This window comes from Kogia breviceps, chromosome 8, assembly GCF_026419965.1.
Source record: "Kogia breviceps isolate mKogBre1 chromosome 8, mKogBre1 haplotype 1, whole genome shotgun sequence".
Lineage (NCBI taxonomy): Eukaryota > Metazoa > Chordata > Mammalia > Artiodactyla > Physeteridae > Kogia > Kogia breviceps.
Window position 1 is genome coordinate 23,895,415 of NC_081317.1, and position 25,966 is coordinate 23,921,380.

Below are 25,966 nucleotides of genomic sequence, written 5' to 3' on the forward strand. Positions count from 1 at the left end.
GCTCTCTAGATCCTGCTGTGTTTGGGGACAGCTCTCCATACGTGTCTTGTAGTTGGTAGATTTCAGGATGGTGATGGGGACTTTGTAAGGTTTTACAATGAGTATATTCTGTTTGGGAAGGCAGGGAGGTAAGTGGTCTTGCTACTTGGGGGCTCGGGTCTTAAGCTGTTTAGGATGACGTGGCTCCGCAAGAAGGACTTGTTCTTTTTGTAGCTTCCTGTAGCTGCTCCCTTCCAGACTTTGTGACCCCAGCACACCCCGGTGCCTAGAAGGGTGGCTGGCATTTGATGAGCCGTTGGTAAATATCTGTTGAATGAATGAATGAATGGCTTCATCACAGAGGGGGAGACCCAGTTAATGATGAGGCAACAAGGATCATCTTCCATTCTTGTCACATTAACAGGTCTCCTGGTGTCATCACTAGACAGCACTTCACATAATAGCCACAAAATTGTGTTTAGGTAAATGGCCTTGGAAGTACAGCACAGTTCCCTGGATGCTTGTTCATGGAAAACTTCATTTGAACAGATTTTAGTGAGTGTATTCTCATTTCTCGCCCCGCTGCTTGTGAAGTATCAGTCTGTTTTTCGTGCTTCGGCATGGCCCATCCAGAAGGTTTGTTTCGTGGCCCCATCCATCCCCCCATCCACATATCCCCAGCCAGCCAGCCATCCAGCCATCCAGCCAGCAAACAGACATTTTTGGAGTGCCCGCTGGGTGCCAGCCAGGCATGTGTTTGGGGGATGGAGGGAAGAGAGAGTGGTATCCAGGTGAACGCAGCTGCTCTCTCCCTTGGGAGTGCCCAGTCTGAAGCAGGAATAAGACAGGAACATGGGTAGCTATGGTGCAGTGTGATAAGTGCGTATGGAATGAAGGCATGGGCCTGCTTGTGGGAACCCAGAAGAGGGGCACTTAGTGCCCTGGAGCGGGCGGGGAGAGTAGAGTTGGGGAGGCTGCCGAAGGAGGGAACGTTTGGGCCAGTAAGCCCGAAATGACAGCCTGTGGGCTTCTAGGGGCTGCCCTGAGTAAGATGTCCTGGCTGGCAGTGCAGATGAGTTATCTGGAACCTTCTCAGTTTTGAGAATGGACACTCTGTGGGCTGGGAGGAGTGAAAGATGGTTGCTTCAAGGGCTGTGGTCTTGACCCTCCTGTCTTCAACCTGCCCTTGACTCCCTGGGACCTCTGTTTCAAGGACCCTTCTGTTCATTCCGGCCCTCGTAATTTCACCAGATTCTTTTTAGAGCAGGAAAGGGCCATTGGGAATTCTTTTTTTCCAGCAGAAGAGACCAAAGAGCATGCTTAGGGGGGAGGTGAGTGGGGAGAAGTGTTTATAGGTGAGTAAAAATAGTGTTTCCTATCCACCAGACCCTGCTGTATGCCACCTCCAAGTCCAGCTGAGTGAGGGTCTGTCAGCAGAGGAGCCAGTCTGGCATTGGCCGAAGGGACTCACTGCCCCTAGAAAGGTTCTTTTCCTAACCGCCACCTTGAGCTCATTCTAAATTAAGAGCCACTTTAGAAAGACATCAGAAAAGTAAAATTTGGAATGACCTGGACAGAAACCTTGGCTAACCTCCCTCATTTTACATGTGGGGAACTGTGCTTTTTCAGTTCATACTCTGAGAGTGTTAAAATTACATACCTGGATGGTAAACCCTGAACCAAACTAGACCCAGGTGGGGAGCACGTTGGATTTGGGGTCATTTGAGTTTTGGTGGCCCTGTATATTCAGGGTGCCATGGCCATGTCTGATTTGCAGCTGCAGGGGAAGTCCAGGATGACTGTATGGATTGGGGGAAATTATGAATTGCTTAAGGTTGGAGTTAATGGTGCATCTGGGACTAGAGCACAGGTCTCTTGCTTTCTCCCAGCGCAGTTCTTTCTGCCACATCCTGCTGCTAAAGCTTTACTCTATTTTTTTCCCACTAGGAAACCCACTAATGAAGCATTGGCACCGTGATAATAGGTGTTGCATGGGGCCAATAGCACTGGATAGTAATTGGAAGAAATACATCCAGAAGATGGATTGTTATGGGCAAGGAGGAAGAGTGCCAGAATTGTGATTTTTTTTTTAAATTGTATTTGCTGCCTAACAACTGCCAAAAGACCAGTGTTAAAAAAGAACTTGGGAAGAAAACCATCCATAGTTTCTCCATGCTAACACAGCTGTTTTAGTTTCTGCCAATTTCATGTTATTTTCAAGTAGTCCATGTACAGTGCATACATATTTTTATGTAGTTGGGATCATAGCTTTCTATTAACAGAGTTAAGTACTCTGTTTACTTAACGTTTGTCATAAGAATTTTCCATATTTCTGTCTCATCTTCATAATTCTTTTTGGTTATGGCCGAATAGTATCCTGGAGTGCTGGTGGGCCCCAATGCTGTGTTCTGTGATTGGAGTTCCAGTTGTTCTTCTTTTTGCCCTCCCGTGATCCTGCCTTATTTCTCCAGTAGATTAATTTATAGAGAACACCACTGCATGTCAAGTCTTCTGCTTCTGTTGAATTGATGCCTTCAGAGGAGTGTTTCCAGGAAGGAAAGAGACTGTAATTCATTGATGTAGTTTTGATTTTTTTTTTTTTGTTATTGTTGTTTATTTGTATAACGTAAGTACAGATGTACAAATAAAACAAAGGTATGGTTTAATGAACTACAAGAAGGTAGACAGACACCCTTATACCCCCACCCACGTCAAAAGCTGGAACCCTGCCAGCCAGCCAGAAGTCCACCGTTGCCCCCTCCCTGTGCCCCCTCCAAGCCCCAGGAGCAGCAACTACTCTGACTTTACTACAGTTGCTTCTTTACTATCTTTCCAAGTTTGCTCACCCAAGTATGCATCCCTAGATATCGCAAGTTAAGTTTTCCTTTTTTAAAAAAATGTCTTTTAAGTCTCTTTTAATCTGTAGGTGTTCCCTCCATCTTTTCTCTTCCCTATAGTCTTGTTTGTTGAAGAAACTAGGTCATTTGTCCTGAGGAGTTTCTAGAATTTCCCACAGGCTGGATCTCGCCAATTGCAGTCCCATGTAGTTTAGAACATTCCTCTGCATTTCCTACAGTTGGCAGTTGGATCTAGTGGTTGAATCAGTCCCAGGGTTGATTTTTTTTTTCCTGTGGAAAGAGAGGTATGGGGAGCAAGATTATATCTTGGGTGGTGGGATGTTCTTCATGGCGAGGTACATAATGGTTGTCTGTCTGTCTCCTATTGTGATGTTAGTAGCCACTGGTGTCCAATGCTTAGAGCCTGCCATTCATTAGAAGTTGCAAAATTGTGATATTGCATTTCTGTTATTCCTTCTTCATTTATTTGCTGGAATACTACTATAAAGAAAAACTTTGCCTCTCTACTATTTTTAATTGTTTATTTATAGAGATTCACATACCATACAATTCACCTATCTGAAGCATGCAATTTAGTGGTTTTTAGTATTTTCGCAGAGTTGTGCATCTATCACCACAATTAATTTTAGAACACTTCATTAACCTCCAAAAAATCCTACTCATCTTCGCTGTCAGCCTGCAAACCTTGTAGCCCTATGCAATTACTAATCTAATTTCTGTCTCTAGACTTACTGTTCTGGATATTTCAAATAATACGTGGTCATTTGTAACCAAGTTCTTACACTTAGTGTAATGTTTTCAGTATCCATCGATGTTGTAGCATGTATCAGAACTTTATTCCTTTTTATGGCCAAATAATATTCCATTCTGTGGATGTACTACATTTTGTTTATCCATTCATCAGTTGATAGACATTTGGGTTGCTTCCACTTTTTGGCTATTATGAATAATACTGCTGTGAACATTTTTGCGCCAGTTTGTGTGAGCTTAATGTTTTCATTTTTCTTGGATACTTACTTGGAAGTGTCATTGCTGGGTCAAATGGTAACTCTAGGTTTAACCGTTTAAGAAACTGCCAGGCTGTTTCCTAAATCAGCTACACAATTTGACATTCCTGTCAGCAGCATAAGAGGGTTCCAATTTCTCCAACATTGGTTATCTGTCTTTTTTATTATAGCCCTCCTAGTGGGTGTGAAGTGTCTGATTGTGGTTTTGATTTGCATTTCCCTGATGAGTAATGATGTTGAGCATCTTTTCACATGCTTATTGGCTGTTTTTCTATCTTTGGAGAACCATCTATCTATCTATGTTTCCTTGACCTAATTTTTAATTGAATATTTGTCTTTTTATTATTGAGTTGTAATAATTCTTTGTATGTTCTAGATAGAAGTCCCTTGTCAGAAGTATGATTCGTAAAATTTTCTCCCATTCAGGGTTGTCTTTGTACTTTCTTGATATCTTGGTGTTCTTTGAAGCATAAAAGTTTTACATTTTTGATGATGTCCAGTTTGTTTTTTCTTTTGTTGCTTGCTCTGTTGGTGTTTTATGTAAGAAACTGTTGCCTAATCCAAGGTCATGAAGATTTGTGTGTACGTTTTATTCTGAGTTTTATAGTTTTAACTCTTACATTTAGGTCTTTGATTCATTTTGAGTTAATTTTTGTATATGTTGTCATCTGCTCTTTCGTTACCCAGTGCTACAGCTAAAGGCAGGATCAATGCTTGATTTTTTTCCCATTTATTTACCATTTATCATATTAAGGCATTGGTTCCCTAATCATCCTATGAAGTTGTAGTTTGGTGGGGTTTTCTTGTCATTATGTATGCTTAGATTTAATCATGAGTTTGTATTATAATAAAAATAATTACATTTTTAAAAATTTGTGTACTGTGACACATGTACGCAATAGAGAGAGAAAAGTGATTTTGTGGTTTTTTTCTTTTTTTAATCTTGTTTCTTATCCAGTTGTCACATCCTAACTTTTCATCTACCCAATTGTCTTCCAGAAACATGCCAAAGGCCAGGATTTGTTTGATCAGATTGTGTACCACTTGGACCTGGTGGAAACAGATTACTTTGGCCTCCAGTTCCTTGACTCTGCCCAGGTTGCGGTATGTATTCCTCTGATTTCTTACAGGATGGATTGGCTTTTCATGCTAATCACAGATCCACGGTTGCTAGAAATTGGTAGAGAAAAACAGGAGTAAAACCGCGATATTGTTGCAGTAAGGAGCATTGGGATGGAGGTGCTGGCGCCCATGTGAGATGATGCATCCGTGGTGCCCCACCCTGGAGATGGCCAGTACCTGGGAAAGGAAGAGGAGGATGTGTTCCCGTTACACTAGGGATGCACTAGGGGAACCTTTCCAAGCATAGAGATGCAGTGTGGGCACATCTCTAGAGTAGATAGCGAGAAGAAATATCATCATAGGAATTTTTTTAAGGATGCTGCTTGTATTTAACCAGCAGAAGAGGCTGTGCTACCCTCCTCTCCTGGACTCTTGCCAGGTGTAGCAAGCAGGTGCTGTGAACACAGCTGAATTGCAGCCGGGCTTAGTGGGCTCAGGGGCTGGGCAGTCAGAGCGGGTCTTGGCATTGCTCGAGAACCATCTTGCAGGCTCCAGCAGGTTGCGTTAGGTCAGCAAAGACTTCCCCCGCTTTGCCTGAGACAGAACTGTGTGCGGTGGAGGTGCTCAAGTGCGTGAACTCGACACAGCTCAGAACCACTCTTTCATTTAATTTCTTTATTTATTTTATAACTGACCTACAGTACTATGTTAGTTCCTGTTACACAACATAGTAATTCAGTATTTCTGTACATTTCTAAATGATCACCCTGAAAGCCTGTTTACGACCTGTCACCGTTCAGAGATATTACCTTGTTACTGACTATATTCTCCACACTGTACATTTCATACCTGTGACTCATTTATTTTGCAACTACTGGATGTTTGTATATCTTAATCTCCCTCAACTATTTCTATCTCCCTCCTTCCCTGCTGGCAACCACCTGTTTGTTCTCTGTATCTGTAACTCTGTTTCTGTTTCGTAATGTTTGTTCATTTGTTCTGTTTCTTAGATTCCACATATAAGTGATATCATACCATGTTTGTCTTTCACTATATGACTTATTTCACTTAGCATAATACCCTCTAGGTCCCTCCATGTTGTCACAAATGGCAAGATTTCATTATTTTTTTATGCCTGAGTAATATTCCATTGCATATGTATTATAGATACCACATCTTCTTTATCCATTCATCTATTGATGGGCACTTGGGTTGCTTCCATATCTTGGCTATTGTAAATAACAGTGCAGCGAACATAAGGGTGCATATATCTTTTCTAATTAGTGTTTTTTTCCTTTGGATAAATATCCAGGAGTGGAAGTGCTGGATCATATAGTAGTTCTATTTTTAATTTTTTGAGGAACCTCCATACTGTTTTCCATAGTGGCTGCATCAATTTACATTCCTACCAACAGTGCACGAGGGTTCCCTTTTCTCCACATCCTCGCCAATACTTGTTATTTGTTGTGTTTTTGATAATAGCCATTCTGACAGGTGTGAGGTGATAGATACCTCATTGTGGTTTAGATTTGCATTTTCCTGATGGTTAGTGAGCATCTTCTCATGTATCTGTTGGCCATCTGTATGTCTTCTTTGGGAAAATGTCTATTCAGATCCTCTGCCCATTTTAAAATAGGATTGTTTGGGTTTTTTGATGTTGAGTTGTATGAGGTCTTTGTATATTTTGGATATTAACCCCTTATCAGATGTATCACTTGCAAAGATTTTCTCCTGGTCAGTAGGTGGCATTTTCATTTTGCTGATAGTTGTCTTCACTGTGCAAAAGCTTTCTAGTTTGATGTAGTCCCATTTGTTTATTTTTGCTTTTGTTTCCCTTGCCTGAGGAGACATATCCAAAAAATATTACTAAGACTACTGTCAAAGAGCATACCGCCTATGTTTTCTTCTAGAAGTTTTATGGTTTCAGGTCTTACATTTAAGTCTTTTATCTATTTCAAACTTATTTTTGTGCATAGTGTGAGATAGAAGTCCAATTTGATTCTTCTGCATGTAGCTGTCCAGATCTCCCAACACCATTTATTGAAGACACTGTCTTTGCCACATTGTATATTCTTGCCTCCTTTGTCATTGATTAATTGATCATATAAATGTGGGTTCATTTCTGGGCTCTCTATTCTGTTCCACTGACCTATGTGTCTGTTTTTGTGTCTGTACCATACTGTTTAGATTACTGTAGCTTTGTAGTATATCTTGAAATCAGGGAATGTGATACCTCCAGCTTTGTTCTTTTAAAAAGCAGGAAAGACTTCAGGGTCTCCCTTCCCAACAAAATCTAGCTTTGGATTTCAAAGAGAATTTATTCAGCAATCTAAAAGTATTTATTAAATGCCTGTTATGCACTGGGTCCTATTCCAAGCAGTGGATAATGCAGTGGATGTATGTAATACCTCTGTAACATGACTGGTGGTAATAAGTGTTAAGAAAAATAAAGCAGAGTGAGGCGTTAGACAAAGTAAAGGGAGGGTGAGGGACTAGACAGAGGAAGGGGCAGCGCTATTTTAGACAGAGTATGAAAGGGTGAGTTCCCTGGTAGGAGATGTTTGAGCTGAGACCTGGAGCTCCTCATCTGTGGCTAAGCCTTTCTACCTGAAAGACACTTTTTAGAGACTTCCCAGGGGCTACCCCTGATGGTTGTAAGGAGATGCTCAAAGTCGATGCCTGGAAATTGGGTCTGCCTGAGATGGTTACTGCGATGCTCAGTCTGCAGTGATACGCAGGAGCCAGGACTTAAGTGCGCCCGGGCTACAGTACCTGCTGGGCAGACACTCCCCTCTGCTCCCACTGGACGCCCCGTCTACACCACTGACTTCTTCTCCACCTTCAGGACCTCCTGTCTGCTGACAGCCCACTACCCCACCCCCCCTGACTGTTGCCACGAACACCCCAGCTGCCTCCTTGAGTTTGTGGTTCTGATTCCTTCCTGTGAGCCGGAGACTCTCACTCTGGCCACCGTGGCCCTGGGGAGGGCAGACCAGCTTTTCCCTGTCCTCTCCCCCATGCAGTTCTGCTTCCTTTGAGTTTGGACTAGCCAATGCTGTGCCCTCTGACCTCAGCGCTCTCCTTCCCTTCCTTCAAGCCCTCTGGTGCCTGTTTTTCTCTTCCCTGGGCAACCTCAGAACTCAAACTGCTGACCCCTCTAAACATTCCAGACATGGTTTCCTCTCACTGGAAGCGTCACTTGAGCAAACCTCACACAGGTGCACTTCTGGTCCTGTCGCCACCCCAATCACTCCAAGATCCAGAATTCTGTCATTTCTCATCCCATGACAATGTCCCGTGATCACGTCCTTCCAGTTCTTCTGCATGTGGCCTTGGCCCACGACAACTCCCCCCACTCTCTCCTTCCTCCCGGCCTGGCGAAGCTCAGCTGTCTCACCTGTGTCCCCACTTGCCCGTTGATTCTCCTGCTCCCCTGACTGTCCCCTGGCCTCCCCTGACACGCACGCAGGCCCGTATGCTTCCTCTGCTGGTTCTCCCGGGCTGCCGGACGTTGCTGGAGAGCCACGGGCTGTGCGTTTTGGCCCCAGCACAAATCACAGATCACAGGTTCAGCAGAGTCCAAGCCCCTGAGCTGTTCTTGGAGCCTCATTAACCCCCAGTGGACTCTGGAGTGCCCCGGGGTTCCCCTCTGACTCTGGATCACAGACCCTGTAGTCCAGTTCCCACAGAGACTGGTCTCATGGTTGGCCTTGCCACCTACTGAGAAGACCTCAGTTGGTCTTCTGAAGACCTTCAGCGGAAACGCCTGAGTTTTCTTCCCTGCATCTCAAAGTTTCTTTTTTCTCTCTGTCCATCCTTTTTACTCCTTCGTTTTAAGGGAGTTTGCCTGTTCCTCCAGCATTTACTCACTACACCTGCATCAGAGTTCCATTTCTCGTTGCTTCCTGGGTGCTGAGTTTAAAGTCCTCCTTGCTGTCCCCAGCATCTGACACTTGCCAGCCCTCTTCATCCCGGAAACTCTTCTCTATTCTGCCTTCTCCTGTTGTCCTAACATCTGTGGTATTTTTGGCTCAGGTTTTCTATGGCCCTGGACTGAGTCAGACCTGGACCTTTACTCCTGGTTCTGCCCCAACTCATTTGATGGGCTTTAGATGAGCCACCTTTTCTCCCTTGGGCTCAGTTTCCTCATCTGTAAAATGGAGTTCTTTTATTTATTTACTTATTTTTGGCTGCGTTGGTTCTTCATTGTTACGCGGGCTTTCTCTAGTTGCGGCGAGTGGGGTCTACTCTTCGTTCCGGTGCCCGAGCTTCTCCTTACAGTGGCCTCTCTTGAAGAGCACGGGCTCTAGGCCTGCGGGCTTCAGTAGTTGTGGCTCTCAGGCTCCAGAGCGCAGGCTCAGTAGTTGTGACGCACAGGCTTAGTTGCTCCGCGGCACGTGGCATCTTCCCGGACCAGGGATTGAACCTGTGTCCCCTGCATTGACAGGTGGGTTCTTCACCACTGCGCCAGCAGGGAAGCCCCTCTTCTTTTTCTTTTGACCACCCCAGGCAGCATGTGTAATCTTAGTTCCCCGACCAAGGATCAAACCCACGCCCCCTGCAGTGGAAGCATGGAGTCTTAACCACTGGACTGCCAGGAAAATCCCTAAAATAGGGTTCTTGGACCTGTTCTCCCAAGAGCTCTTCTAGTTCTAATGTCCAGTGATTCTGAGTCTAAAGGAGAGGCAGGCGTGTCTGCCCCACAAATCTTCTCTAGTCAGGGAGAAGATACCTGTTCTTTCTGCCGTTAGAGCCAAGTACCTGTTGTTCTGGTGGCGTGTCCTCATCCCCAGGCGACTGCTTTCCAGCCACACGGGTTCCCAGAAAGCCAAGGATGTGACTCCACTATGAAAGACTCTGCTGTGAGCCTCTGCTCACTTGGCTGCCAGGCTTTCCTGCCCGCTGGTGCCCTGGCCCCGTGTGGCAGGAAGGATGTTCAGGCGTCCTTCCCAGGCCACACGCCTGCAGATGCTCAGATTCTGCGGGTGCTAAAGCCTTTCAAGCACGCAGCTCCGTGAATATGATGCGCTTTTCTTCCCCACAAGAGCAGGCCTAGGGTCCTCAACTGCCAAACTCTGAGGATTCTAGAGATGTGGGGCAGCGACAGCTCCCAGGCCTCTTCTTCTCATCGGTTTGACCTCTAAGCTGGGCTCATTGTAGGCTGGGTCTGGTACTGCCTGCACCTTGTGTGCTGGTTCCCCTCCCGGAACACCCTTTCTCATCCCGTTTAAACTTCTGGCCATCTTTGAAGACCACCTCTGATGACAGCCCTTCGTGCAGCATGTCCTGAACTCCCAAAATGTTTTTCCTCCTCTCTGTAAACCTGAGCTCATTTTGCCCTCCCTGGCAGTTTGCTCATTTGGCCTCAGGGTCATTATCTGTGTATATGAACAAACCTTTCTGATTAGATCCTAAGACTTAGGTCCTCCTCTTCTTAACTCGGTGACTATTGGTGACAAGGCATACAACCTAGAACTGTTGTCTTTAGCCCCAGAAGGGACCTTAGGAGCCATTTGTCAAATTTCTCCATCTCTGGGTGGTGAAACCAAAGTCCTTAGACCTTGGCAAGTCACTTAGCGAGTAGCACAGCTTGTGTGCGAACCCAGGTTTTGCGATTTCGGGTTTTGAGTGTTCTTTTCGGTACACTGTACTCTGGAGCCTCAGTCTTCCTAACACCAGGGTGGATGTAGTAACATCCATTTCAGAGGGAAATTGAAGGACTCAGTGAGTTAATGGAAGAAAAGGGTTTTGTAATCCAGCATGGGTGTGGGTCTCTTCTTCCCAGCTGGGCAGGCCCTGGGGGGGAGGGGACCAGAAGTCAACACGGCCCCCAGAGGTGATGCACTGAGGTTAGCTGGAACCTCAAGGCTGCCTTGTCTGTGGGAGAGACCTTAGCAATTTAGATGAGACCTCTGGGAAAGTTCGCTGTGCCAATGATTTTTCCCAAAGGCCCGGGACAAAGCAGTTGGTGGCAGGTGTGATAGATGGAGGCCAGAAGGGAATGGTCCACTTGGCCATTTGCTTATTGCCCCATAATTGAGGCTCCTGCAAGGAATGACATCCCCACCCAGCCCCTGATATGCAAATCAGAGGGCTGGGGGTTCCAGGGCTCTTGGCTCCCTGCATCCCCAGTTTATATTCCCAGCTTGCTGCAAAGAGCCAAGCCTGGTTTCCATAGTGCACAGCCCAGCCCTGAAGCAAGGTCAAAGTCTATTGGCATCGCCTATTTTTAGCAGTTGGGGCTGGGGCCTCCTCTTTCTCTTTTCCATATCAAAGCAGGAAAGCCACCCAGGAACCCACTCTGTAGCTCTCACTTTGGCACAGCTCAAAGCAGGGGCAGGGGTTCTATTTTTACATATCAAAGCTTTCTTCTGGGAGCCCAGGGCTCTGGCCTGCACCCACCCAGCTTTCTTAGACTGTTCTGATAGGTGCTGTTTACTGAGTTTCTATTCTGATGAGCTCTGAGGCAGGCATCAAACTAAAGGCTTTCTATAACTCTTGTTTAACATTCAGCATTGATCTGTAAAGCTGGCCATAAAGCAGACCCATTTCACAGATGAGGAAGTTGAGGCTCACTAGAAACCTTGTAAAGGTTAAAGTAAGGGACAGAGCCGGGATTCAGAACCTGGTCTCTCATTCCAAAGGCCAGCACTTTCCACTGGGTTATACTGATTCCATTACACAAGGGAACATCACACCCACCCACACACAGCCACACCCGCAGAAAGAAAACATTGAGTCAGTAGCCATTCAGCAAACTTTGACTTGGAGTTTACTCAGTGGCGAGCTCTGTGGCGCAGAGGTAGGCTGGACAGTGTCCCCACCTACCACATTCTGGTGAGGGAGACAGTCTGGAAAACTGTGGGCTCAGTTTTGGGGTTTGTTTTTTAAATGATAAATATAAAATTACTCAATAAAATATCCACCACAGCTAGTGTACTTAAAGTATCTTAGGACTCAAGAGTCTTGGAACAAAAAACCAATCCCAGAATTTCAGTGTTAAGATCCTGAAACCTGGAGAGTTAAGCCTCAGACTATACCGTTCACGGCTATAGACTATACTGTTCACTGTCCTCCCATCTGTGAGCCTGGACGCTGAGTGTTGCTGATGAGGCGATCAGGGTATCAGAGGGGAAGGGCGAACGTGGGGTGGGCCGCAGACACAGAGGATGAGAGGACTTTGCCAGGCAGAGGAGCAGCAGGAATTTGGGGGGCTGGGCTAACCGTAGCCTCACCAAGCAGAAGTCTCCGTCCCCATCTCGGGGTGGGCGTTCTACAGGGTAGGTAGGTGTAGCTACCCTCAGTCCCTTCCTGAGCCCCTCCCAGCGTGAAAAGGGAGCATTTCATGGTGGTCCATTTTGCAGCAAGGAATCCAGAAAAGGTGGTTTGGGGCCTTTGTCTCAGACTTGTGAGGTGTTTTTCCTCTGGTTTTTGCAGCGTGGAATCGGGTAGATGGGTAATTGGAGGCCCAGGGCTGTTAGGGGAGGTTGACAAACGGACACGGTGACTGCTGGAAGGACTCCGTGGACGCCAGAGGGACTGTTGTGGCTTCACTCTGATGGGTGCCTGGAATGTCATCACATTTGCCACTTGTGTGGACACTGCTGGCACCCCTACCATTTCAGATGTATGTGGGGTTAGAGTTGGAGAGCATAAGCACTAGTAGTGGGACATGTTAACTGTCAGAGAAAACATCTTCAACCCTTCCTTTCATTTGAACAGTTCATTACAGTTGCCACGGACACTGAGTTGATTCTTGTGTTAGGGGACCACTCGGTGCACAGATGAGGAAGCTGAGGGGATGGCGTGGGGGGCTTGCTCCTGGCCACACGCCAGGCAAGTGGCAGGGCTGGGACTTGAACTCTGATCTCCTGCCTCCTTCTCAAAGACATGTGCAACAGCTCAAGAAATGCCTCAGGCCTCCCAGCAGCCTGCTTCTGCATGTTGGCAGAGCAAGTGTTTTCCTGGCACTGAATGGGAAGCTATTGATAAAGGGAAGGGGGTCTCTGCAATTGATTTAAATGAATCCCCAAGGAAAGCTCAAGTAGCTGGCGTGAATGGGTTGACAGGGCTTCATCCTGAATGAGGACGAGGAGGGATGAGATCCCTCCCGTGGGCAGAGAAGGTGTGTCCCGGCTGGGGTGTGGTGCGGAGACCCAGAGCACCAGATGCCGACACAGCCCGAGTTAGAATCCTGCCTCATTAGCGCCGTGATCCTGGGTACCTCGAGCCCTCTCCACGGCCACCTTCCTCCGCTCGAAGCCTGAGAAAGGGATGGATGTGACATAACGTAAGGGGTGTTTTTTCCAACACTACAAGCAATGAATTCTGACACTGTCTGCCTGAAGACAGTGTCGGATTAAGGGCTCAGTCCCTCAGGACTCCCCACCAGCCCCCGCACCGCACATACGCACACACTTCAGGTGCTAATGCCAAGTCCACGTTGTCACCTGTGCTTCTGACCTACTGGCTGTAGGTGGGAGTTTCCCATGACCCCCTCCTTGGGTTTAATTTGCTGGAGCCAATCGCAGAAATCAGGGGAACAGTTTACTTACTAGGTTACCAGTTTATTATAAAAAGGATGTAACTCGGGAACAGCCAGTTGAAACACATGCATAGGGCAAGGTATGGGGGGTGGGGAGGTGTGGAGCTTTCATGCCGTCTCAACACACCGCTCCTCCCAAATCTCCATGTGTTCACCAACCCAGAAAGTCTATGAACCTTGTCCTTTTGGGTTTTTATGGAGGCTGCATTACATAGACACGATTGATTAAATCATCGACCATTGGTGATTGATCCAACCTCCAGCCCCTCTCCCCTTCCCAGAGGTCGGGGAGGTGGCAGGGGACTGAAAGTTATCTAACGCTATAATCAATCATGTGTTTGGTTCCCCTGGCAACAAGCCCCATCCTTAGGTGCTTTCCCAAAGTCACCTCATTCACGTAAACTCAGGTGTCATTGAAAGGGTTTCGTTATGAATGTTAAGACACTTTTACTGCTGTTAACACTTAGGAAATGACAAGGGTTTTAGGAGCTTTGTGCCAGAAAATTGGTGAAGACCAAATATACATTTCTTATTATGAGTCACAGCATCACACACAATAAGCTCCAAAAGTGTTCATTCTCTTCTTTCTCTTTACATCCTTTGGATATGATTATCTCTCACATTCCTTCCAGCTCTAATTTAAATGCAAAGTAGACACTTTTTACAAGCCGAGAAAATCTAGAGGTACTAGAAAGCCAGTTATGAGTTCCATCACTCAAATGTGATGGTCCAGGGTTGTACAGGCAGAGTTTTTAGACCATCTTCAACCCCTGAGCTTCTCCTGGCCATTGTGATTCAAGTGCTTCTGTGTAGACTTTAGACAATTAAGTTCTATAACCAACCTTATATATGTCATAATTCTAGAACTGATGTACTACCAGAACAGATGGGCTTTGCCAAATCATCTCACATCTCGATTTATGGGAAGGGTTTTGCCAGATGGACTTGGAGGAGCAATTCAGATCAGAAACCACCTAATACCCGTTAGAGTGTTTGAGTTAAATGTCTTGCCCTTTGAACTCAGGAAGGCACCTGTTTGTTTCCGGTGACTGGTTTAATGGTCTGTTAAGAGGGCTGGAGCCATTTGCCTTGGCCTCTGCCGACAGGCAGCCCGGCTGTACTTTGCCGAATGCAGGTGAACATCCAAGACAGGTCCTGCTGCTGCTGAATAGGGCTTCAAGCCAAGTATAGGATATAATTTATTAAATGCCACATTGGGCCTGAGTGCCGCAGTGTCTGGAAGTCCCAGGGTGGTCTTGTGGGATTAAGCATGAGTGATCAGAGTCTGGTCAGCTCCTACAGCTAAGAAGAAAAGTCGGGTCATTTTGAACTGGTTGGATACAAGATAGATTTTATCATCTCTTGTTTTAGGCTTGTGACTGGGTTTCTTATCACCTCTGATGCAGATGAGCAAACCTGATCTGAACACCACAGCGTCAAGGAGCTCTTTATTTATTTATTTATTTATTCATTTATTTTTGCCGTATCCAGGCCTCTCACTGCTGTGGCCTCTCCCACTGCGGAGCACAGACTCCGACGCGCAGGCTCAGCGGCCACGGCTCACGGGCCCAGCCGCTCCGCGGCACGTGGGATCTTCCCGGACCGGGGCACGAACCCGCGTCCCCTGCATCGGCAGGCAGACTCTCAACCACTGCGCCACCAGGGAAGCCCAAGGAGCTCTTTAAATGGAGCCGTTTCTGATTCTTTTCCCGGCTTTGTGAACCCCAGATTTTTCACAGGCCTCAATCCTGGCGGGTCCTGCTCTGGGCAGGGCTCTGTGGCTGGTGGCTAGGTGAGAAGGATGGAGGCCAGCACTCATGGATAAGGGGGCTTCTTTAAAAAAAATTTTTTTTTTAATGTGGACCATTTTTTGTTTGTTTGTTTTGTTTTTTTGTTGTTGTTTTTTTGCGGTACGAGGGCCTCTCACTGTTGTGGCCTCTCCTGTTGCGGAGCACAGGCTCCGGACGCGCAGGCTCAGCGGCCATGGCTCACGGGCCCAGCCGCTCCGCGGCACGTGGGATCTTCCCGGGCCGGGGCACGAACCCGCGTCCCCTGCATCGGCAGGTGGACTCTCAACCACTGCGCCACCAGGGAAGCCCCAGCGCTAAATATTTAATGGGCACACTGGGAGCCTTTAGAAAACACTAACCATCTGAGATTCTGTTTAATGATCTTGAGTGGGACCTGGGTATTCGTGATTGAAACACAGCCAGGGTTGAAAACCACAGCTGAGGAAACGACACAGGTTGGGCTTGGATCAAGATTAGAGTTTGACAGTAGAGGGAGAGGAACAGTGGGCTGAAGTTTGTTCTATTCCAAATACAGTAAGGAGACTTGAGAAGGGAAAGAGATGGGACAAGATCCTTTAATCTCGGAGCCTCTGGGGCTAATAAGATTAGAAGGCTGGTTGCAGGGAGAACTTTCCTGCCTGCTAAGGATAAATTGATTTGAAAGTGAGGCAAAGAACAGGTTTAGTCAAGCCATTAGCGTGATACTTACTTTGGCAGGAAAGTAAATATTATGTTTTTATCAAGTCTTTTATCTGTCCTCTCAGGGGCTGAGGTCCAGCATTTCCAGCTTGGTTGAGGGCAGCAGTGAGCCTTAATTCTAATTATACAAATTGATCATCAGAAACTGCCCGATAGGCAAGTGATGAATGAATGATGGAAGTTGGCAAATCAGCCCACCTCCTCCCACCGTGAAAGTAATATTCCCATTCAAAGGTAAAAAAACTATGCAGAAAATTAAAAAAGAAAAACAGTAGACGTCAGTCCCACATTCAGAAATAACCTCTATAAATTCTTCTAGACATATGTTGATAAGAAATAATAATTTTCTATAAAGGGATCCTACCTGCTTTTTTTTTTCCATCTCACATTGTGCCATGGATCCCTTGCCACATCAATAAATATAGGCCTAAATCAGTTTTAAAGGCTGAGTAGTATTTCATTATATGGACTAGCCATTGTTTTAATCCATCTTTGTTGATGGACATTTAGGTCATTTCCCATTCAAAGCTATGAACAGTGAGATAAAGCATCCTGTCCACGAGCCTTTGAGATAGGCATCCGGCTGTGGGGCCCCGGTGCTTTGATCACACGGCTGCCTAGCTGGGGAGTGGGGTTGACAGAGCCCACAGTCTCCCATTGCACTGCTCCCAGCTTATGGTATTATAATTCATCTCTTATTTGCTTCTGTGTTTCCTTATCCCTCTCCTCCCACACAGAGTGGGCTCTTTGGTGAGGGGTAGAGTGAACTGTACTCACTTAGTCCCACCCTGTCTCATTATTAGAATGTGCAGAGTTTAGATTGCTTCTGAAAATATCTTGGCGGTCAGCAGAATTGCCTCGGATTTTGCACAGCTAGTGAGAAACCTGCTCCAGGCTGTGTTATTCCAACATCCTAACAGCGATGTTCCACGTGCATGGAATTTATGTAAAGGGATGGAAAGGTCTCTATTTGCCTCATTTAAAAAATTACGTTGAACATTTATTTATTTCTCAAGCATCTGATAAGGGCCTGCTGGGTGCCAAACTCTGCGTTTGGCACAGGAAACTCCAAGATGATTGAGTGCGTGGTCCCTGCCCTTCGAGGCTCGTGTTTACCTGGAGGGGCTCACAGTTTCATGTTTCTAAATGTTGCTTTCCATGGAAGTCAAGCTCCTGAGGCTCCTCAGGACTGTAGTGTCAACAACTTGGATGTTATAGAGGAACGTTTATATGAGGGAAATGGTTTTGCAGTTTCCTTGAATGGATAAGACTGAAGTGGTGTTTCTGGTGAAAACTAGAGGAAGTTGAAATGCCTTCATGGACCAGAGCAGAATTCTCCCAGGCAAATCCCCTCCTGTCTTTCCATCTTCAGTGTGGGTCATTTAAAGGGTCATGAATTTTGTTTTTAAATTTTAGAGTTTAGGGCGACAGAATGCCAAGACCTGTGTATGAGCAGAGATTTTCAATGGTGGGGCTTGTAGTCATTACTAGATTAATGGAGACTTGGTTGTAACTTGAGAAAACTCAGGAGAAAAAGGCAGTTGGTGGCTCCACTGACTAGAAGGGACATTATAGATCAATGAGGTAAAGGGTGTTAGGTTATTTTAGGCACCTCTTTGGAAAGCTAACTGTCCCCAGGAGAAATGCTCTTAATGTGCATAAGCACAGATATTTTTTCTTTTTTTTAAATTGAAGTATAGTTTATTTATAATGTTGTGTTAGTTTCAGGTGTACAGCAAAATGATTCAGTTATATATATATAAATTTTTTTTTCAGATTATTTTCCATTATAGGTTGTTACAGAATATTGAATATGGTTCCCTGTGCTCTACAGTAAATCTTTGTTGCTTATCTAGTTTATATATAGCAGTTTGCATCTGTAGGTTAATCCCAAACTCCTAATTTATCCCTCTCCCCTTCCCCCTTTGGTAACCATAAGTTTGTTTTCTATTTTTGTGAGTCTGCTTCCCTTTTGTATGTAGATTCATTTGTATTATTTTTTAGATTCCACATATAAGTGATATCATGTAATATTTGTCTTTCTGTGACTTAACTTCACTTAGTATGATAATCTCTAGGTCCATCCAGGCTGCTGCAAATGGCAATATTTCATTCTTTTTTATGACTGAGTAATAGTCTATTATACACACACACACACACGCACGCACACACATCTTCTTAAACCAATCATCTGTTAATGGGCACTTGGCTTGGCTATTATAAATAGTGCTGCTATGAACACTGAGGTGCATGTATCTTTTCAAATTAATGTTTTCAGTTTTTTTGGATATATACGCAGGAGTAGAATTGCTGTATCAAATGGTTCTATTTTTCGTTTTTTAAGGGACCTCCATATTGTTCTCCGTAGTGGCTGCTCCAATTTACATTCCCACCAGCAGTGTATGAGGGTTCACTTTTCCCTTATCCACTCCAGCATTTATTATTTGTAGACTTTTTGTTGATGCCCATTCTGACCCTTGTGAGGTGATACCTTGTTGTGGTTTTGATTTGCATTTGTCTCATAATTAGTGATGTTGAGCGTCTTTTCATGTAGCACAGGTATTTTTATACCATTCCAAGCTGTTAGCAGATCCTTAGCCTAAGAGCTCGTGATCTGGTACAATCCCTGGTTTTAATTACTAAGAGTTGTAGGGCAGGGTAACTTCAAGGGACTGTGTAATCTTACTGATGAACTAATCCTAAGAAAAATTTTTTTTCTTTCTTTCAGCACTGGCTGGATCATTCCAAACCCATAAAAAAGCAGATGAAAAGTAAGTAAGCAGAATTTAGTTTACTACCTTCTTTTATCAGAGAGTAAACTCCTTTGCCAATGTTTTGAGGTATTACATTTTCATAAGAACTTGGGAGCATTTTCAAATGGATTCAATTTTAAGGATGAATTTTAATTTCCTAAGGCTGGCTAAATATTAGAGTTTAAAATTTGAATAAGAGTTTTTAGTAGATGTTAAAGAACAGACTATGCCCTCATTTGAAACCAGACACTTCTGCCAATGAGGACTGATAAATATGCTGTTCAGAAACATGACTTTATACCTGTGACATTCATTTTCTCGTGAGTTATGAAGTAGATTCAGAGAATGGGAGAGCAGGAAGGATCTTTGACAGTCTGGTCCAGCTCTCTGATTTTATAGTTGTGGTAACCAGATTTCTTCAATGTGGTTTACGTATGAGTAATTTTTTTAAATTTAATACTTTTAAGGTATTTTTACCATAGTGTTTTTAGATTACAGAACACTTGACTGTTTATGTGTCACTTTCCTTTAGCCCACTTAGTATTTTGTTAAAAGTTAATATCACTTTGGAGTATCTTGGCAATCAGGGGTGAAAGTAAAAGGTTAGCTCTTAGTAATTCATCTAGATGATGAGGATGAGATTACTAGCTAAACTATCTTTGTCAAAACTGAAGTCCATTTTAGTTTTCCAAACTAGTATTGAAAAGAACGTACTAGCTTTGTACGTTCCGTTGTTACCTCCCAGAGTCCGTGGTGGATATGTTAATAGATTTAACATGTTTTTCCTTTTGTCCATTCTGTGATCTTCAAAATTGGGGAAAAACATCTTCAACCTTCCATCTCCAAATGCTTAGTTGGACCTGCTTATGCTTTGCACTTTCGAGTTAAATATTATTCTTCAGAACCGAACAACCTTCGTGAAGAGTTTACAAGGTAGGACAAGATGCAAAACAAGATCCTCCTACCCACCCACACCCAGTAGCACTTGCCTTACTTACAATCCATGAGTCTTCTAAACTGTGGGTTTGCCGCCTCTTTCATCTGCTGTCTTTATATTCTGGGCAACTGTTATTAGCACTTTGTGTGTGCTTATCTCTGTATTCTGTTGAAAATCCACACTTTGCTTGACTGGACCTTTTTCATAGTGAATCAAAATTTAAACATTTATTTTCTTGTCACGTTCCTATTTTGTTGGACCTTGGGTAAATTGGCTAGTTGGTCTATGGCACTTTAGTTTTGTCTCAGATACAAAAAGAGAAGGCAAATATTAGAAGAGCAGCTCTCCCTCCAAAATTGCCACCTTATTTTTTTTAAGCAACTGCAAAATAGTCCCTTGATTGTTACAATATCAAAGTTGTTAGAATTGCATTACAGTATCTTTCCTCCCCACCGAATTTCTTTTATAGTGTGCCTGCCCTTGCCTGTCTCTTAGACTTCAGAAATAGTGTCAAAGCAAAAGAGGCTTAAAGAACATTTTACGTGTGGGCTTTCCCTCCAGCCACCGTTCTATCAGTGAGATTCTCTTCTCAGCCTTCTGCTGCTTTTGATGTCCCCAGAATCTCCTTGTCATTGTCTGTGATGGACAGTAGTTGTGGTGACATGTAAGCTTCTGGGTGATCCATGGTGGTGGCCACTGGCTTGGAGGTGACCCCCTAAGTAATACTTTAAAGACTGACTTTATCACCATGTCCCCCATGGGAGCGGCCTGGGGGCTTCTGTGGTTAGGTTTTCCTATAGGAATTGGAAGTTCTGGCCACGTCAGCATTGTGTCCTCCTTGATGTGGGTACTCAGTTTAATGGTGGTTGAGCATTTCTCAGAAGAGTAACATTCTGGAATGTACTAGAACCTTCACCACCACCCACATGTCTCCATCACCCACATTGTCCTGTATCCATTCCACAGAGAGTGACCGTGTACATTGTTTTCAAAGTTCAAACAAATTACATTATCCTAGTGTTTCTCTTTAGAGTCCTTTATGAAGTGTGCTGCTTCTAGCTGTCATCAAAGCCAGTGATTCTTAACCAGGGTTTGTGAATCAGAAACACCCGTGTTGCTTTTGAACAAATCAGATTCCTGGGGACCACTCTTGTGTGTAAGATTCTCATTCTGTAGGTATGGAGTGGAGCGTGGGCAGCTTTGGGTTTTTTTCTTTTTTTTTTTTTTTTTGCGGTACGCGGGCCTCTCACTGTTGTGGCTTCTCGCGTTGCGGAGCACAAACTCCGGACGCGCAGGCTCAGCGGCCATGGCTCACGGGCCCAGCCGCTCCGCGGCACATGGGAACTTCCCGGACCGGGGCACGAGCCCGCGTCCGCTGCATCAGCAGGCGGACTCTCAACCACTGCGCCACCGGGGAAGCCCGGGCAGCTTTGGTTTTTACCAAGCACTGTAAGTGGTTCTGATGCCCACATCCTCCTGGTAAAAAGAACACTTAATCTTTCACTTCAGTGAACTGCACTTGTGTTATTTGCTGCCTTCCTCCCCATTTTCCGTTACCCCTGTGACCAGCTGCCATCCAATTCCAGGATTTTTGTTTCCTCTGTGTGTGTGTGTGTGTGTGTGTGTGTGTGTGTGTGCACACGTGTACTTTGTTTTTTTCAAAGGCAGAGTCTGCAGTTAAACTGCATCAGAAAAAAAGCCTCGGGCTTCCCTGCTGGCGCAGTGGTTGAGAGTCTGCCTGCCGACGCAGGGAACACGGGTTCATGCCCCGGTCCGGGAAGATCCCACATGTCACGGAGCGACTGGGCCCGTGAGCCGTGGCCGCGGAGCCTGCACGTCCAGAGCCTGTGCTCCGCAACGGGAGAGGCCACAGCAGTGAGAGGCCCGCGTATGGCAAAAAAAAAAAAAAAAAAGGACTGCAAAAAAAAAAAGACTCCAGTGGTTGCTAACTAACTACAGTCAGCTGTAAATTTTTTTTTTTTTTGCGGTACGCTGGCCTCTCACCGCTGTGGCTTCTCCCGTTGCAGAGCACAGGCTCCGGACGCGCAGGCCCAGCCGCTCCGCGGCATGTGGGCTCTTCCCGGATGGGGGCATGAACCCGTGTCCCCTGTATCGGCAGGCAGACTCTCAACCACTGCGCCAGCAGGGAAGCCCTGTAAATTTTTTGATACAATCAGCTGCAGCCTTTCTGGAATCTGCTGGTGGTCCGGCTGAGGGCCCAATGCAGTGGCTCTACCCTGCCTGTTGGATTGGACACGTTGCACGCTGCGTGTGCGCCCTGCGTGCGTGTGCGTGTGTGTGTGTCTCTCTCTCTCCTGGAGCCCGAAGGGCATGTGGAGGTGTCATTGGACTGTGCCGTGCTCCATGTTCCATCCTCTAAGTATCTTGCGAATTCCTACATGCGCTCACCTTCCTAGCTAGATTCTGGGATGCCTTCCTGGAGACAGGAGGAGATGCTTCCACCCAAGTTCTCATTTGATTTGGACTCCCTTTTTACAATGCAAAATTCCGGGCAGTGTGTGGGGTGGGATTTGTGATGGGAAGTTGGGTACTGGAAGCGGCTGGGGAAGAGTTACCCGTTGTTGACTTTTGTATATGTTTGTCAGGTACCTGTTTGTTTTACAACTCAGGCATGACATTCTTTCAGGAAAGTAAGTATGTTTTTGTTCTAACTCTTAACTTAGGATGGATCATAGTATATTTTCCAAATAGTTCACCGTGTGTGATTTTTTTAAACTCTTTACCCTTGTTACCTTTTCAAAATTCAAAAAAAGTACGCCAGCCATTGTAAAGTGAGTCTAATACTTGTATCACTGTCATCATCATCTTATTTCAAGTGATTACTATATGGCTTGAAGCATTTCCAAGAGCATTTAATATCTTAAGTGATGTGTATCTGGGAATAATTCTCTCCCTGATCACATCACTGCCCCATTCATAACAGCTTTTGTCATATTTGCAAGCAAGATACATTATTAGTATGTAATACACTGACAAGTATTTGGATCATCCAAAAGTCTCACTCATCACCATCTGCATTTAAGTAACGTAAAGAGGTTATGTTCTGATTCTAGTAGAAAGAGGTTTAGACATCTCATCTCATTTCCTTTTCTTCTCTTAAAATATCATCTCATTTCCTTTTCCTCTCTTAAAAATTGTTTTTAAATACTAGACCTCTGGCTATACAATGATTGTTAAACACGAGAAGCACTGGCACTGAAATGGTTGGTTTCACAGGCAGTATGTAGTGGGGTTTTGTGTGTGTGTGTGTGTTACGCGGGCTTCTCACTGTTGTGGCCCCTCCCGTTGCGGAGCACAGGCTCCGGACGCGCAGGCTCAGCGGCCATGGCTCACGGGTCCAGCCGCGGACATGGGATCTTCCCGGACCGGGGCGTGAACTCGTGTCCCCTGCATCGGCAGGCGGACTGTCAACCACTGCGCCACCAGGGAAGCCAGTATGTAGTTTAAGGATATGAGATTTCAGCAGTCATAACTTTTACAGTTGTGTCATTTTTCACCAGACATATTGACTATTTTCTGTTACATGGAAAACTAAGATATACTGAATCTAAAAAGCAATACCTGCTATTACTGACAAGAATCAAAATCAAAATTTTGATTTTGAATATAATCTGAGGGAGATTTAAAATGTGATTTCCGAATTTGGAAACTCTCTGTAGAATATGTGCTATGAGAATCCTAGTAGAATGTACACTATAGAACAAGTAGATTATACAGTGTATATACGTTTGCCTTATTCAGCCATGCAATACAGATCTTTGATTGTGTGTGTATTTCTCTCTCTCTCTCTCCATACTGTGCTTCTCATACTAAAAGCCTCTTAACTGATGATTGTCTTTGGTCTGGAAAAATATTAATGGCGACGCCTTGCATTTGTACGGTACTTTGCAGTTTACGTGCACGTCAGCCTGATTTACCGCATTCATAGCAGAATAGTGTTCTGGCGGCTCCAGTGTTGTCTCTACCAGCTGGCCGTCTGTGCGCAGGACACTTGAACACTCAGTTCCTCATTTCTGAGGTGGGGATGGGGAGCACAGGTGACACCCATCCTAGGGGTTGACACACTTGATGCATTGACCAAATGGGATAATACACATATATGAAAAGGCTTTGAAAACTATGAAGTACTATACCAATGTGTATGTCATTATTATTTTTCCAACTGAATCTGTAATAGTAAATATGAGTGAGATCACTGGATTTGCAGTAATACACCTCTGTGGCGATGCCTCAGTTATTCGATTGCTCGAGCGTATCCAGCTGTCCTGGCAATCTTAGATATGGTGTCTGTTTATTTGTAACACTATGACCTCATTTCAAGAAAGAGTGAAGGCAGCTTCAAAAGATGCATGTACTAGACCAAGATAAAATAAGTTTAAAAATAATAAAGCAAAGGGAAGGCTTTTCATTCTGTTTCCCAAACTTCCCAGTTCTTGCCAGATTCAGTAAAATTGCCCACTCTACTTGGAGTTGAGAGGAACTATACCTAGATGGGGTTATTTTACCATATGATGAGAACTGACTTTGGGAAACAGGGAGTGTAAGTCAGCTTGTTTGCGTTTTTTAATGTAGACAGCAAAAATAGAAACCACCGAGAACAAAAATCATTATCTAAATATCACTACCTTCTGAGAAATGATGTTAGTGACATTTTGTATAGTTATGAATATTAAAGTTCGTATTTACAGTTAATTTCTTTTTTCCTTTTTTCCCTTCCAAGATTGAAATGCCCATATGAAACAGCTGTGGAGTTAGCTGCTCTCTGCCTGCAAGGTACATTATTCCTTAGTGGTAATTAGCATTTTAAAGTTGTTGCTTTTCATTTCAGCAAATGAGGGTCTCCCATGTACCAGGCACAGTGCTCTGCTTTGGTCTCCATCCCCAAGTAGCTTTCAGTCCCGTGAGGACCTTGTGGCCAGATCACATACTCCGTGTGTACATACAGAGTACAGTGTGGTTCCTTCAGGAAGAGAGACCTGCAGGAGGCTTGGAAGTGGAGGCCTGTCTGGGGAAGGGTAGATGGAGATGAACAGAGGAACCAAGGCACAAAGTAGAAAAGTGCAGAGAGGCACTAGCAGTTGAGTGGTGTTAGAGGGCCAAGTTCAAAGACCTGGAGCGGCGGGTGAACTTGACCCCATTTAAAGCGCATGAACTTCACGCTGTCAACATGGCGTCTTTGAAGGCTCTTGAGCGGGAGGCAGGCCTGGTCACACGTGCATTTTAGAAAGGCCACAGTGGCTGTGATGGGGAGAAGGGATGGGGGCAAGGTCAAGACTGGGGCTGGGGGTGAAGTGAGGAGGTGTAGCTGTAACAAAACGAAACTAAGCCTGGGGTTAAACACACACCCCAAAATAGCATCAGCGGTATAAGGAGAAGGAGGACCTGGTCATTAGGCTCCGTGTTGAGAGAGGAGACAGAGGTGACTCATAGGCTGCTACCAAGGATGGGAGATAGTGACAGTGAATGGTTAGAAGAAGAGTTGGGCTCCAGTGGGGGGACATCTGTGTAGGGTCTCTTGGCTGAGAGGGGCCAGTGGGGCCTCTGGGAGCTTCTTGAGTCTGTAGAGATCTGGCTCCACCAGACAGGTCAGGCTGGAAGCACTGACAGGGGAGAGTCATCAGCATGTGGGTGGGAATTGGACGGTAAGAGGGTTGCCTGTCTCTCAACGTTGACTGTTCCATCTGTCCGATGCAGTGGTGGATTTTTAGCTTAACATGCGGAAGAAACACTTGTTAAAGTTGCCAGCACTCATTAAAAGGATACTAATGTGTAACTGCATATAAGGAATTTCATCAGCACATCGGATGGACATATTGCAGACTCGTTTATCAGGGCTTCTATGGGATAATGAATTATGATGTATTCATTTATAACTACTAATTATTTTTGAGTGCCATAGTAAGATTTGGCTTCTGACTTTTGTATTTACCAAGTTTTAAAAGTTGATCTAAGTCTTTTCAAATCATAAAATCAGTGCAGGCTTATTATAGAATATCAGGACAACAATCAGACGAGTAGAAGGAAGAAAGTAACCCACCGTCCTACCCACAGACAAGCAGAGTTTCTATCTATGGGTTTGAGTTTTAAAAATGTAGTTCTGATCAGACTCATACACAAATTTTTTTGTATGATTTTCTACTTGGTAATTTTAGTACATATATTCTGTCGTGTTTTTACTTATAAAGAAGGTTTTTAATGACCAGGTTACTCCCATTCCCTGATACTTCCATTCCTTAGTCACCTTTACTACTTATTTTTTTTCATTCATATATATATATATATATATATATATATTTTATGTCTTTATTGGAGTAT

At 44.8% G+C, this 25,966-nt stretch overlaps 1 protein-coding gene across 5 annotated transcripts in view; it reads left to right on the top strand.

Annotated features, from left to right (window-relative positions):
* The window catches only part of EPB41L4B (erythrocyte membrane protein band 4.1 like 4B), a 145,999-nt gene that overhangs the window by 34,835 nt on the left and 85,198 nt on the right, over positions 1-25,966 (top strand). For all 5 annotated transcript variants that reach the window (XM_067040993.1, XM_067040990.1, XM_067040991.1 and 2 more), the window contains exons 2-6: positions 4,844-4,948; positions 18,669-18,711; positions 19,548-19,626; positions 22,237-22,281; positions 24,372-24,424. In XM_067040993.1, coding sequence (XP_066897094.1) covers positions 4,844-4,948; positions 18,669-18,711; positions 19,548-19,626; positions 22,237-22,281; positions 24,372-24,424 — 325 coding nt within the window. The remainder of the gene's footprint in view (positions 1-4,843; positions 4,949-18,668; positions 18,712-19,547; positions 19,627-22,236; positions 22,282-24,371; positions 24,425-25,966) is intronic.